General features: G+C 33.4%; 1 protein-coding gene across 2 annotated transcripts in view; it reads right to left on the bottom strand.

Annotated features, from left to right (window-relative positions):
* IKZF3 (IKAROS family zinc finger 3) overlaps positions 1–14,031 on the bottom strand; it is a 76,149-nt gene extending 62,118 nt beyond the window's left edge. Inside the window, exon 1 of one of the 2 annotated variants that reach the window (XM_039873589.1) lies at positions 13,806–14,031. In XM_039873589.1, coding sequence (XP_039729523.1) covers positions 13,806–13,812 — 7 coding nt within the window. In that variant the 5' untranslated portion in view covers positions 13,813–14,031. The remainder of the gene's footprint in view (positions 1–13,805) is intronic. The other variant, XM_039873588.1, reaches the window with a different exon arrangement.
* Positions 14,032–14,259: the final 228 nt, after the last annotated feature.

Raw genomic sequence — 14,259 nt, 5'->3', positions numbered from 1 at the left:
ATGGTTATAAACTTGCCTTTATTTTGATACTATTAAGTAATTTTCATTCAACTAAGAATACCAGCTAATGAAATTACACTTTTAGTTTTGAAGATCAGATTTCCACTGGCCGCTCTGTTTTCCCAGTAGGAAGTGTAGGTGCTAAAGGAGAGCAAAATGTCAAATCTCAAAAAGACCTGCACTGAATTTGCCAACTGCCAGCAGCACTGATGCCTAAGATCTGCCAGAAAGCTGTCTCTGAATGTTGACATTCCTTTCCACTTTCATAACAGTAAACTGACTTCCTTATCTGCATGCTTCTTTAAAAAAAATATTTATCTTATCTAAAATATCCACTTAAAATTTTTTTAAAATAAAATACAACATCCACTTTTACTTTTTAACTAAAAGCTTTGGAAGCTGAATCACTCACTATAAAAATGTATTCACAATTACAGCATTAACACCTGGGACTGTAAATGTGGCACAGAAGTGTTAGCTACTATTTCTGAAAGGTTCTTCACCAGTTTCCTTTATGACTACCACATATGTATATATTCCCGGAACCTTGCCACAAGAACCGATATGTAAAATGAAAAATGATCCTTATACCAAAGAAATTAGAATATTAGAAATGGAGTTAATATCTTAACTAGGGTAACTCTCCTTCCCCTGCCACCTGATGCTTGAATTTCCTCCAATATCCCCCTATTTGGGTTGTACAATCTCTGCTCAGAAGTTATTCCTTTCCATTTCAAAAAAACTCTAATGGTTAGAAAAGTTCCTCCTTTAATGTAGCTGAACTCAAATTTCCTGACATGTCCATTTCAGGTCCTGGTTCAGCGTTCTGGAAACATACAGGATAAGTTATTACTTAGATGCTACCACTCAGTTCTCTAACCATGGGGAGAGCTTTTTAATGAACTCAGTTTTGTTTGCTTGTGGTCCTCCAAAAAGGTGGCATCAAGCACTTAACCTAGTAATGCGAATGAGATTTCATATTATCTCATAGAATTTCTGGAAGATAAACAGGTTTAATGGCATTTATTATTATCCTCACTTTACAAACAAAATTCAAGACATAAAAAATGACAAAAAATATAAAGTCAGCTAATTGTCCAAAAGTACAATGTTAGAGACACATTAAGAAGAGCAGGATTAGGTTCTAGAGTTTCACCTTTGTTTCAAAGAACTTAAATAGTATTTCTCTATGTAGATTACATATCTTAGAAGGTTAGAACTAGAAGAGATTTTAGACCCATGAATTTCAAATACCTCAACTGACTGTGATTGAGGGGAAAGATACAAAAACAAGGAGCATCCTTAAAATGAGAGTAATCCCTCCAAGAAAGAAGGGAAGTAATCCTTCTTCCTTGGACTAAGATAAAGTTAAAGAAATAATAGGACTACTTGTCTTAGGACACCAGATCAAATGCAGTCCATGCTACCATTCCATTTCTTCCTACTTTACTGTTTTTTATGAAGTATTCCATTTCCCTCCTAGATTAAATGTCTAATGAAGAAATTATAGACTGTGGGGCACAGGTCTAAAACAGCAAATTCAACATCTAGTGTTACTTTCTTTGGAAGGTCAGTTATATTAAAGTTGTAGAAAAATATATTTCTATTTCACCATGGATATCACATGCCACCAAATGAACATGGAGAGAGAAAAGGAAGAGTGGGCATTTCATGTCATCGCTACTTTAAAAAATATTTTTGCTAAAATGATTGAATCCAACATATTACAAGTAATATTTTCATTTTATAAGTGCAAAATGCCTAGTTTTGGTTATAAAAAGTTATAACTGGGGACAAAACAGAATCATTAATTGAAGTGGGTAATAGACCTAAATGTAAAAGTTAAAATGATCAAATTTCTAAAGGAGAACATAAGAGAATATTTTCATGGCCTTAAAGTAGGCAAAGATTTTCTAAAATAGGGCATAAGGTGCACTTAATTTCCAAAGAAAAAAGAAGTGATAAATTCATCTTCATTAAAATTAAGAATTCTATTTATCAAATATATTAAGAAAATAAATAAGCACATTACAGACTGGGAGAAAATACTTGCAATATACATTTGACAAAGTACACATTTCCAAAATATAAAAAAATGCCTACAAAATCAATTAAAAAAATACAAACAACCCAACATTTAAAAAGAATGTACAGAAAACTTATTCAAGCACTTCAGGAAAGAGGCTATCCAAATGGCCAAGGTACTCAACATCATTACTCATAGGAAAATGCAAATTAAAGCCACAGTGAAATACCATTACGCAGCCATCAAAATGGCTAAAATTAAAATGATTGACTGACAATAGCAAGTATTAGCAAGATGTGGAACAACTGGAACTCTTAGATATTGTTAGTGGGAGGATAAAGTGGCCCAACCTCTTTGGAAACTATTTGGCAGTATCAAAGCTAAATATACACCTATCCTATGACCTAGAAATGCCAGTCCTAGATATATAATCCAAGAGAAATGAATGTATATGTCCATCAAAAGACATGCATCAAAATGTTCATAATATAGACAAATACTGGAAACAATCAAATGTGCATCAATAGTTGAGTGAATAAATAAGTTATGGTACATTTATACCAGTCAACAATAAAAGAGAATAAACTACTAACAAATGCAACAATATGGGTGGATCTCAAAAGTATGTTGAGCAAAAGAAGCCAGACACCAAAAAGCACATATCATGATTCCATTTACATGAAATTCAAGAACAGGAAAACTGATCTATGGTGATAGAAGTCTGAATAATGTTTAACTCAGGGTGAAGGGGTATATTAATTATAAATGGGCACAAGAGAACCTTCTGGGGTGATGTTAATATTCCACATCTTGATCTGGAAGGTGTGTATATAGGTAAAACTTAACCAAGCTGTCTACACAAGACATGTGCACTTATGTATGTTATTCCTTAATTTTTTTAAAAAAACTCTATTAAGTACTCAAACATGCTCAAATATCTTAGAAACCTTAGAAATGCAATTAAAGCAGTATCTTCCATCTTTGAAAAAAAATTTGAATTTCAAGGGTTTTTCATGATTCTTCTATAGAGTCTTTATAGATTATATCTACATCAACCATCCACTGAATGGCCACCATATATCTTTAAAATTCTCATGGTTAGAAAATTTATTTACATGTCATGTGCCAACTAAATATAAAGATGTTTTCAGTGATAGCTAATCCTCCAGTCAAACTTCCCTGAGGATTTATATTCCAAGATCTGTTTTGGAATAGTTTTGGTCTTTTTTTTTTTCCAATAAACTTAGGCTACAGGTAGTTTGTCATTTATCTTTGGAAAACAAAAACAAACAAAATCTCAATGCACATTTCTCTCCAGCAACCACACCACTTACTTCTCTGCTTTACTTACTAGCTAACCTTCTGGAAAAAAATTATTTGTATCAATGTTTGTGCATCCTCTATTCCCATTCCTGCTTTAACCACTTCAATTTGGTTTCCATCCCCATCACTCCACAAAAACCACTCTTGTTAAGGTCACTAGCAGGTTTTATGTTGCCAAAACCAACCCGCACTTTTTGTCACCTTACTTGATTTTTCAGCAACATTCAACATAGCTGACCACCCACTCCTTTGTGAAACATTCCTCTCTCTTGAATTACATTACACCACCACACTCTGCTGATTTTCCTTCTGTCTTGCTGGGCTGCTCTTTCTCTTTTGCTGGCTCCTCCTCCTCTAGCTGACCACCTAAATAGGATGTTTCTTAGGGCTCAATCCTGGGCACCCCTTCTCATAATACATCCTCTCTTTAGGTGATCCCATTCATTCCCATGGCATTAAACATCATCTATGTGCTGACGATAACCAAATTTCTATCTCTAGCCAGACCTCTTATTTAGAGGAGAGGTTCACCATCCTTCCGCTGACCATTATTCTCCACATTAGCACTCTCTATTTCCTTCATAGTACGTAGCATAATTTTGCTTATTTCATTTGTTATTTACTTGTTTTGAGGCCTGTCTTCCTCACTTGACTGTAAATTCCATGAGGGCAAAAGCACTGTCTGTCTCGTTCACAACTATATTGCCAGTCTTTTGTATACATGGCACACGACAAGTATTTGACAAATATTTTTTGAATAAAGAATGAAGATTTCTAACTTTTGATTTATATTGTTATAAATGTTGTATTACAAGTTAAGTAAAAATTAAATATTATAAAGCTTTTGTTGTTCAACTGTCTTTTAAAATCAGCATTTAAACAATAAAAAATATGTTCTAAATACATATATAAAAATGATCTACCACTAATCCATAATGTGCTATTACAGTGATGATAAATTCCACTGATACTTTTCAAACTGTGGGCAATATTTATCAGGCTCTAACATCCACAAGAATTCCTTAGGAACCTTGTTAAAATGTAGATTCTGATTCAGCAAGTCTGGCCTGAGAGTCTGCATTTGTAAAAATTCCCAGTTGCCAATGCTACTTGTCTACAGATCATACTTAAATTAGCAAAGGTCCCAAGGATATCCTTGTCATATACATGATTTATGAACTGAACTTTTTGTTGGACCCTAACATTGTGTCTAGTACAATGCAAGGTGATTTTCATATACATTATCTTACTTAGGCTGTGGCTGGTCTCTTGCAGCATAGTAAACTTAGAGTGGTTCTCGACCTTACCAAGAACAAATGTCCACCTTTTAGAAAAAAATATCTTATAATATCTCTTTTACCATCATGAATTAAATACAACCTATCCACATGTGTGTTTTAAAGAAATAAAGCCCTAACTGTAATATAAAGATGAAATCAATAAAATAATTTGTATTTCAATATGTAAATGTACCAGAAAAATTATTCCAGAAGATGTAATAATAAGGTAGTCAGATGTATTTGCAGTCACCATGAATGGAAGAGTAGAAAATGCAAAGACACAGGTAGCATCAATAATGGCAAAAACCTAAACAAAGAATTATCTCTTAATTTACATAGCAGTTGCATTCTTAGACAATTTAGATTGCATTAAAACCATGTAAAAATACTTCACATTTATACATAAAATGGAGTTAGGTTCTAGCAGTCATTAGACAGACATAAAATGTTACTGAGTTTCGGAAAAGGGAGAGATTCCAACTTATAATGAGGGACGGCTGCCTGAAAGAGATGGTATTTGGGATAGGCCGCATTGATGAGTGAGGACTGCAACTGGCCCAATGTGATACTAATGGTGTTGAAAGGTCAGGAGAAGCTGTTTGGGTTAGAGAGATAATGAATTCATTTTCGGACTTGTTGAGTTTGAACAGCATTAGGAAAACTGGGAGTTAGGAAAAGCTATGCATGTTCAGGGAATAAGCAGTCCAGAATAACAACATGAGGCTACTGAGGATACCATTGGCAAGGAATACTGAAGCTACATGTGTATTATCTGAAATGCCCAACTAAGAAATACTTAAAATGGGTTTTGAGTAGGGGAGTAACTTGATATTTTAGGAAGATCATTCTGGCAGCAATCCTCAAAATGGACCAAAAGAGGCAAGTCTAGATACTGGATTACCAGTAGAAAAAACATGTAACGGTCTGAATTATTAGTTTTCAAAATGTTTTCTATGGAACTCCAGGGTTCCAGAGGGCTGCCACAGGTGCTGATCTGTGGCAGGGGAAGGAAAGGGCCAATAGCTAGGTAGGCCTTGCAGTAGTGTCCTGATCTCTTCCCCTTATACCAAAATCTTATGTTGATCCAGATCACACTTGCATCTGGATCAACATAAGATTTTGGTATAAAAGCGTGTTCTGTTGATAAAAAACAAATTTTGTCTTGTTTTATGTCTCATTTAATTCTTGTTGAACTGTGAGACTGACCATGGAATACCTCAAGGGGTCATCATACAATCAAGCATCACTGGATAGAGTTATAGCTATACGATTTATAAGCACTACCTTAATTTTTAATATAATTTTATTTAATCATTATTTGTCTTGTTATATAGAATGTGCTTCCACTCTCAAGTTAGATTACTTGTAAAAATTTTCTAGTTGTTTGGGTTTGCGGCAAACAGGATCACATTAGGTCATTAATGTTCGCAAGTGATAATTGTGGAGTCCTTTCAGAATCTCCAAATTCCTTTCATTAAGATGTGTACAGATGCTGATGACTTAGCTAACTTAGAAGCTTTATACTTGTGTACTCCAGTCTCTCAGCCCTACTACTTCAAATTTGAGCTAGGATTTTTACATACATTATCCTATTTAAATCTTTACAAAAGCCATAACATTTACAAATTACCGTGTATTGTTGTATACCTTCAGAGTCACTCACAAAGAATCAAAACAACAGGTTACATACATAAATGCCAAGGGTCTATTTTATACTGAATTGTTGTTTACCAAACAAGTTTACAATTTTATTTCTAAAATGCATGAAAAATGTTTAAATGGTCTCTATTCTCATTATTTTATCCACCCACAAAAATATTCCTATTAATTCTGGGGAATTTTGTTTTTATGGTATCAAGCAGAAGTATGTTGGTTAGGATGGTCTATAAACTCTTTTGTCCTGTTGAAATAATTCACAAACCAAGACAGGTAGAGAAGTAGTGATTTATACAAGTTATAAGTAATTTTTCTCACCTGGCCCCCTTGAATTCACTGGCATACAACTGCTTTAGACAAATATTTCTTGTAAGCCCATGGACCATCTATTTCTCAAGGTCTGAGTGGTACAGCATAACATCCACAGTACCAAAATAAAGTTAGGAAGATCCATCTACAAAGAAGTCATATAGCCAAAAGGGCCAGAAGTTTAATTTCTGACAGTCATAATTTCTACAGAACTTACTGAATCTTAGACAATACTGGCTTCCAGAGATTACTTAGTAAGAAAGCAATTTTATATACCAGTTTTCTGTTTTATGCTTTCGTTTGTCTGTTTTATTGAGGCAAAATTGGTATATAACATTATATAAAATTCAAGTATATAACATAATTTGACATCTGTATACACTACAAAGTGATCACCACTAAGTCTAGTTACCATCCATCACCATACGGTTGACTTCCTTCACCCATTTTGCCCACTCCCTGATACCCTTCCCCTCTCGTAACCACCAATCTCTTCCCTATATCTATGAGTTTGTTTTTGTTTTGTTCCATTCATTCATTTGTATTTTCCAGATTCCACATATGAGTGAAATCATATGGTATTTATCTTTCTCTATCTAACTTATTTCACTTAGCATATACCCTCAAGATGCATCCATAATGTTGCAAAAGGCAAAATTTCATTCTTTTTTCATGGCTGAGTAGTATTCCATTGTATATATCTATATCTATATCAACCACATCTTCTTCATCCATTCGTCCATTGATGAACACTTAGGTTGTTTCCATATCTTGGTTATTGCAAATAATGCTGCAATAAACATAGGGGTGCATATACCTTTTCAAATAATTGTTTTTGTATTCTTCAGATAAATACCCAGAAGTGGGATAGCTGAGTCATATGGTACTTCTATTCTTAGTTTTTATGGGAATCTCAATACTGTTTTCCATAGTGGCTACAATATACCAGTAGTTTCTAAACTTTTTTAAAGAGGCATTTCATTTTTCAAAATGAAATCTTACATGAATTACCATATGTGAAACAGATAAGAGTATCTTAGTATACAATTATAAGTTCAAGTATATAATAATTACTAAAAAATTGAACAATGAGAACAAGGCTGTTTTAATAAACAAAAACTGAAAATCTTGAATTGTGAATGAAAGCTGAAGCTTTATATCAGCTTCACTGTGTAAATTATTTCTGTATTTTGTCTTTGCCAAATGAAAAAAACTAAGATGCATACCATATAAAAACTATTACTACCACTTGCAAGTGTCTCACCTTATTTCAAAACAGTTTTTAGTTAAACAATTCCCTGAAATTTGAAAGATGGTAATCTTCATTTCAAAGTTAGATCATTAAAAAAACCTAACAATTGTTCATGTCCTTTAATTCTGAACAGATAAGTACCCCAAGCTTATAATAAGTATTTTAAAAATTTACAATATATAATCATGATACACTATGCTACATATTCTTGTTATTGAGCAGCTAATTACTATACCGTGACAAAAGCATGTCCCAAGCACCTTAGCATGACTTTATAGGCACTTAATTTAATACAGAGAATAGGATAGTTAGTGATATCTTACTTAAATAATTTTACATGAACAAATATGCATAGGAAAAAAAATAGCAGTGCAGAATCACAATCTTACTCAAATCACATTTAGAAAATTTTAATATCTTCAAAGAGTTGGTTAAAAAGTTTTATTTTGAGGTCAGAGTGTAAATTTATACATTGATAATCTTCAATGAATTAAAATTTGATAAATGACATGCATGAAAGTCAAATGAAATTTAAATTAAGTTAGCCCCTGATGCACATCTGTGGTACTGTCAATAGTGTACACGGCATATAATAAACCATTAATATTAGAAAGCACGATTTCTTAACTACAGAGATAAAGGCAAATGATGACAAAAATGACTAGTTATTAAATATCAAAATTAATTACTTCCAGTTTTCAGACTGGAGCTATTATACATCGGCTATGATGTAATTCCACATCTATAAAAAATGTTTATAGATTAGTAAGTACGATTTTTTTTCATATTCACAGTGTCTATATAAGTACTATTGCATGAAATTGTTCTGATTTGCCAAATATTCTGATAAATAGTCTCTCAAATGGACATCACTTTGCAAATGAACTGACAGTGTTGTGATAGAGAACTCAAATAAAGTAAAATATGTTAGTCTTAACTTTAAGAATCAAAACATTTGTTGTGAAGAAATGGTTTATTGTAGAAATTGCAGTGCTTCACTGAAATAAAGAATGTAGCAAAATTTTTAAGCAAATCCAAGAGTTAGAAGGTACTATATTATTTTGCCCAGAGCAAAGCCAATATTGGATTAGAAAAAGATGGTTGTATTCATCCTGTTGGATTTAGCCAACATTCCAAACTCCTCTACCAAACCTTTAACAGCACCTTTGACAAATTAACCAGCAAAATGAACTAGTTTCAATGTTACTATTCCCTTACTCTCTTTGCCATAAAAGCTGAACAAATGTATAGTCAAATGACTAAATACATAGGCAACTCATTCATTAATTTATTCAATAAATACAACTGCATTCCTACCATGTGCTGGGGATTAGACTGGATACTACCTATCACTGGTGATAAAAAAGATCTCTACACTTTGGAATTTGACAGTTGAAAAGGGGCTATAGGTGTATTAATGACCTAAATAAGCAAGAAATCTAGTTAAATAATCTTCAGATTATTAAGAGTTAAGAATAGAACACAGAGTTTTGTATTGTTTCATCATTGATGTTATTGAAATGTTTTCTATTTATTTTTTTAAATTTCTCTTATAAACCCACAAATAACCTGATGTGCCAAAAATTTCATCTCTAAGAACACTCATTAATAAATACAATTTGTGATATGTATATTTGTGTTGCAAATCCCATCGATGTAAAATGTTACGAGGTGAGCTAATTTTGAATTATTGACGATGAGTAAGAATGTTGTTCCATAAACATTTTATGCTATTTCACAGCCATTATTAAACATCTACTTTTTTTTTATCTTTCCTATAAAGGACACATATCCAATATAATATGATATCAACTCCATATTATTTTGATTTACTCCACATCACTTTGGACTCTAAAAACTTTAAGTTTGGATGCAAAAAGCAGATTTCAATAAAGGCTGAAAAAATTATCTCATCATTAATCACAGTAATTAAAGTATTTTGATAGATTACATAGTGGTAATTAATAGTTACACATAGATCACATTTCAAATAATCTACATATAATAGAAATACATTATAACTATTGTTATATTATTTCATCTTTTTTTTAGTGATTCAAAAGGCCTAGGGTCAACCTTATGATTTCTAATCATTATTAATGTAGAGTTGTATTTCTTAAAGGATAGATAGCAGAGTGTACTATATGTCCTTGTGGTGTTTAGGTTCTCTTTTCACAATAATTAACAAATCCTTAGCACAAACAAAATTTATGGAGCACTTACTACATGCAAGTTTCTGTGTTAGACACTCGGTTCTTCTCATACATGGTCTAAGAATTATAGCTTGAATCAGGAGCCAATTAACATTGGATATCTGATAAAAGATCTACCAATAATCCTTTATTCCTAAATAAGTGTTAGATATCTATATTTATATATTAATAACAAGTTTATAATAAGGCATTTAAAAGGTATCACTGGAAATTTTCATGCAAATTTTATGGTACCACCTATATCTTACTGACTGAGAAAGCAAATTTCTGCTCATCTTTGATCTATATTTCAATGCGCTAATATATGATCCTGAAATCTGCTGATATAAAGTTAATAGATAATATTTGGCTTTAAGTGATAGTCTAGCTAAAAAAAAAATTTTGTTTTCTAAGTTTTCTCTTTCTATAACGACATTTAATTAAGTATTTAAAAAATTTTCTGAGTTCTATCAAAGAATTGCTAGCACCAATCTTAGTCACGAAAATTAAACAAAAGACATCTTGATAAACATAATAAAAATTACTTTTTGGCACGGTTTTCTTAACTGAATGCAACAAACTCTGAGGGTCTTTTATGAACCAGGAACTGTTCCTGGCACCAAGCATATAAAAATGAGAAGCTTAAAAAACAGTGGAGGAATGAAGACTTAAATCGATAAATAATTTCAGTACAATTGGCAGAAGTATGCACAGAAAGGAAAGGCCCCAAGCCTAACTGGAGGGAGGTGAGGGACTGGGTAAGGTAACCACCAGAAGGCACCAGGGAAGGTCATCAGAAGGGAATCATGGCTATGATGCCTGGGCAGTCTTGAAAGATGAGTAGGCATAACCAGGTAAAGAATGGAGTGAAAATTTTAGCAAAGTCATGGGAGTATGAAATGGTATATTGGATTATAGAAAATTTTCTAAAATTATGTTCTACCAGGACTCCATGGCCTTTTTGTGGCTTTTGTTCCTTTGAACTTCACCATTTCATCCTTCATCTGCTCATAATGGAAGGCTAGTAAACTCCACCATTTGGAGGCTTTATCTCTGTAAATCTCAACCATCTGGAGTACAGAAAGAGAACTTGAAATGAAAAATGGCTTCTACACAAGCCATGTGGTGAAAAGTAGAATATGACATCAAGGAGACAAAAGTTGAACAGTAACCTGGGAATATTTAGTGTAGGAGCATTCAGCTCTGCACAGCTCAAAATCCCCATCAGAATATACTAAGGAACGATACATTACCTGATGGTTAGAATATGACCCAGGGTCACCAAGATAAAGTTATCTAGTGTATACCTGTTTATAAAGCAGGTGGCTGTATAATAAATACACCTAAAAAGATCTCTATCCAATATTGTTTAAACAGAAAAGTTGTATATTAAGTGAAAAACATGTCAATACCTGTGAAATTCATATTTATGAACCACCTTATTTCTCAACCATATAGATAGAAGAGATGTTATTACAGCACGAATAAAATTTAGCAACATAAAGAGTCTTTGGATAGAAAATATTTAGGATCACGAATTTTGACAAAAACTTATAGCTTCTAATTTATAATATGCATTAACTCTTCATTTTCATGTGACAAGGTTCTTATTTCAAAAGCTTGTTTCATCTATTTTCATGCATAGAAAGTCTCAGTAAATGGTGATGAATGAAAAGATGAATGAATTTAAAAAGATTTTATATGCTGAAGGAACGACTGATTATACAGCTTCACATTTCACAATAAACTGTAGCATATTAATTTAACCACCAAATTAGGAAGAAAATGAAGGTATTCTATAAAGTATTTTTCTTTCTTACATTGTCAAGAAATGAGAGGTACAAAATATACTATATTTTACTATATCAAATACTCTGTCCTCAAGGACCTGTTAGAATAGCCAAATTCACATCATTAACCTTTTTTAAATTTTATTTTTTAAGTGTCAAAGTTTTTGTATTAAGCTTACTATATACCATCTTTCTCTAGAAACATATGAATTTTTTCTAGTCCTCTAAATTCATAACTGATCACTGATCTATATTCTATAGTGTATCTCTTTCCATTTATAGTCTGTATATTCCAAATTAAATTCTACACAGGTTTTCATTCTTTCCTTATTCAGAGAGTCTTCATCCAGGTTTAAATAAAAGTCTTTGTTATGGTATCAGTATATTAAATTATGCTATTTAGTTAATAATTTCTTTATTTCGCATTAAATAAATGAATTTGGTAGTGTTAGCATTTACAGAGAAACACTCCAGTTTCCACAGATTTACACTATCTTGTACGTTATTCTTTAGAAGTGAAGTGGTTAAGACTAGGAAAAAATAGTGTTGGAGTACTGATTCATAACTTCACAAAAACAAATTAAGCAATTCATTTGCAATAATTAAAGCATGAGAGATTTTAAAATTATTTTTCATAGTGTACAGCAGCCTAATTTTTTTCTGTTCTTAGCCAATGAAACCTTTACATGTTAAAAATTACACTTCATAAACCGTTTAAAAAATATTTGGTGCCAATTTATTTTTAAACTCTGATTAAAATTTTAAAGCATAGTTTTTCATAAGAAAACACTTGAAGCATTAATCAATAATGTCCATTTAAAAGTTCCTATACACATACTAAATACATACTGTTCATTGACTTATCATCCGGCATTCCATTTAGAGAAAAAAATGTGTATATGAGCCAAGGCAGTTAAAAAAAAATTGTTAGCATACCCATGTACAAACTGAGGATTCAGGACTACACTACTGCATTCAATTATATTGTGAAACAAAAGCTTTACCATGTTTATCTTCATGCCTCAAAGTATTTAATTAAATTTTAATAACTTCATATACTCTAGACCTAAAGCTGCCAAAGATCAAGGTTCACTGGCAATAAGATCCTTCAATTATTACGAAGAAAATATCCATGCTATTCATATTTATCAAATTAACATTTTAATTAGGTGTCAGTATCTCATTTATTAAATGAATACGTTTCTCACAAATTCTGATTTTCTAAATATCACCACCTCCCCTAACCGAGATACATCTGCCATTTTCAAGGTTTTAGAAACGCTTGTTGAAAAGACTATTGAAAAGTTTACAATAGTGTGGAATTTTAGTTATTCCAAGGAAGTACACATTGAATATTTTTTGAGAAGCAATGATAGTTTTATGACTTTCAAAATGAATTCAAATGAAACTCAATGTGAGCCTAATTTTTGCTTTGGGTAAAGAAGGATCATTAGAAGATTGAGTTCCAAGGGACCAGCAAGTGCCAACCGCTTTAAAATTTACCTTTCCCATATGACAGCATTTACTCTTACAAGAAGGAAAAAAGTCACCTTTCTTTCTAAACAAGGCACTCAGATTAGCCTAATTCCAATGAACGCTGGGGTCATGGACCAAACAACAACAACAACAACAACAACAACAAAAACCACCAAAAGGATTAATTATTCCAACCCAGGTTTGCTGCCATTTCAGGGACGCCCCAGAAGTACTCTTCCTCTGCAAATTTAGTTGACCCCTCATGTCTGACAACCCCTAATAACTTGCGGAGAAGTTACAACTTTCCAAAATTAGGTGGGGGTAGGGGACAAATGAGACATGTATGAGAACCCACAGGCTTCGCCCTCTGAAATGCATCATATTTACTTTTGACAAAAATAAATAGAAGCAAAACCGAGATTCAGAAGGAACTCTCTCTGCTGCGTGCCCCGGTCGAGCTTTTCAAAAATCCCTTAGAAAAGAAGCAGACTGGAGGCTCACCTTCCATCTCGCCGCGGGGCTGGGCTGGGCTGGAGCTGCCGCTCTTGCTACCCCGCCACTCCACGTGCTCCTGCCGTCGCCAGGACGCAGCGCGCAGCTGGCGGGAGATTCCCAGCGCGGGGAGTCCCCGGGATCCGGCGTCCGCGTCCGCGCAGATTAAGGGGCAGGAGCCTACGACCCGCCGGTGCGCAGGGTTACAGCGGCGCTGGCTGGCGGCAGCTTTAAAGGACGCTCACCTCCAGTGCAGAAGGTTCCGCGCCTCCAACCCCTTTTTGAATGTCAAACCGGAGAACCCCCATAGGATGGAAATGGCGCATCAATAAATTGTCTCAGAAGGTCTATTTTAGAAGGATAATGGATGGGAGAGTAATATCACATGGTGGGGGGAGGTGGGGCTGGATTGCTGAGCAAGATCTGAAACTTTTGGTCTAGATTTGGGGATAATAGCCATGAA

Source organism: Pteropus medius, unplaced genomic scaffold, assembly GCF_902729225.1.
Source record: "Pteropus medius unplaced genomic scaffold, Ma_sr-lr_union100, whole genome shotgun sequence".
In the NCBI taxonomy this organism is placed as follows: domain Eukaryota; kingdom Metazoa; phylum Chordata; class Mammalia; order Chiroptera; family Pteropodidae; genus Pteropus; species Pteropus medius.
This window is presented reverse-complemented; position numbering and strand designations above follow the sequence as displayed.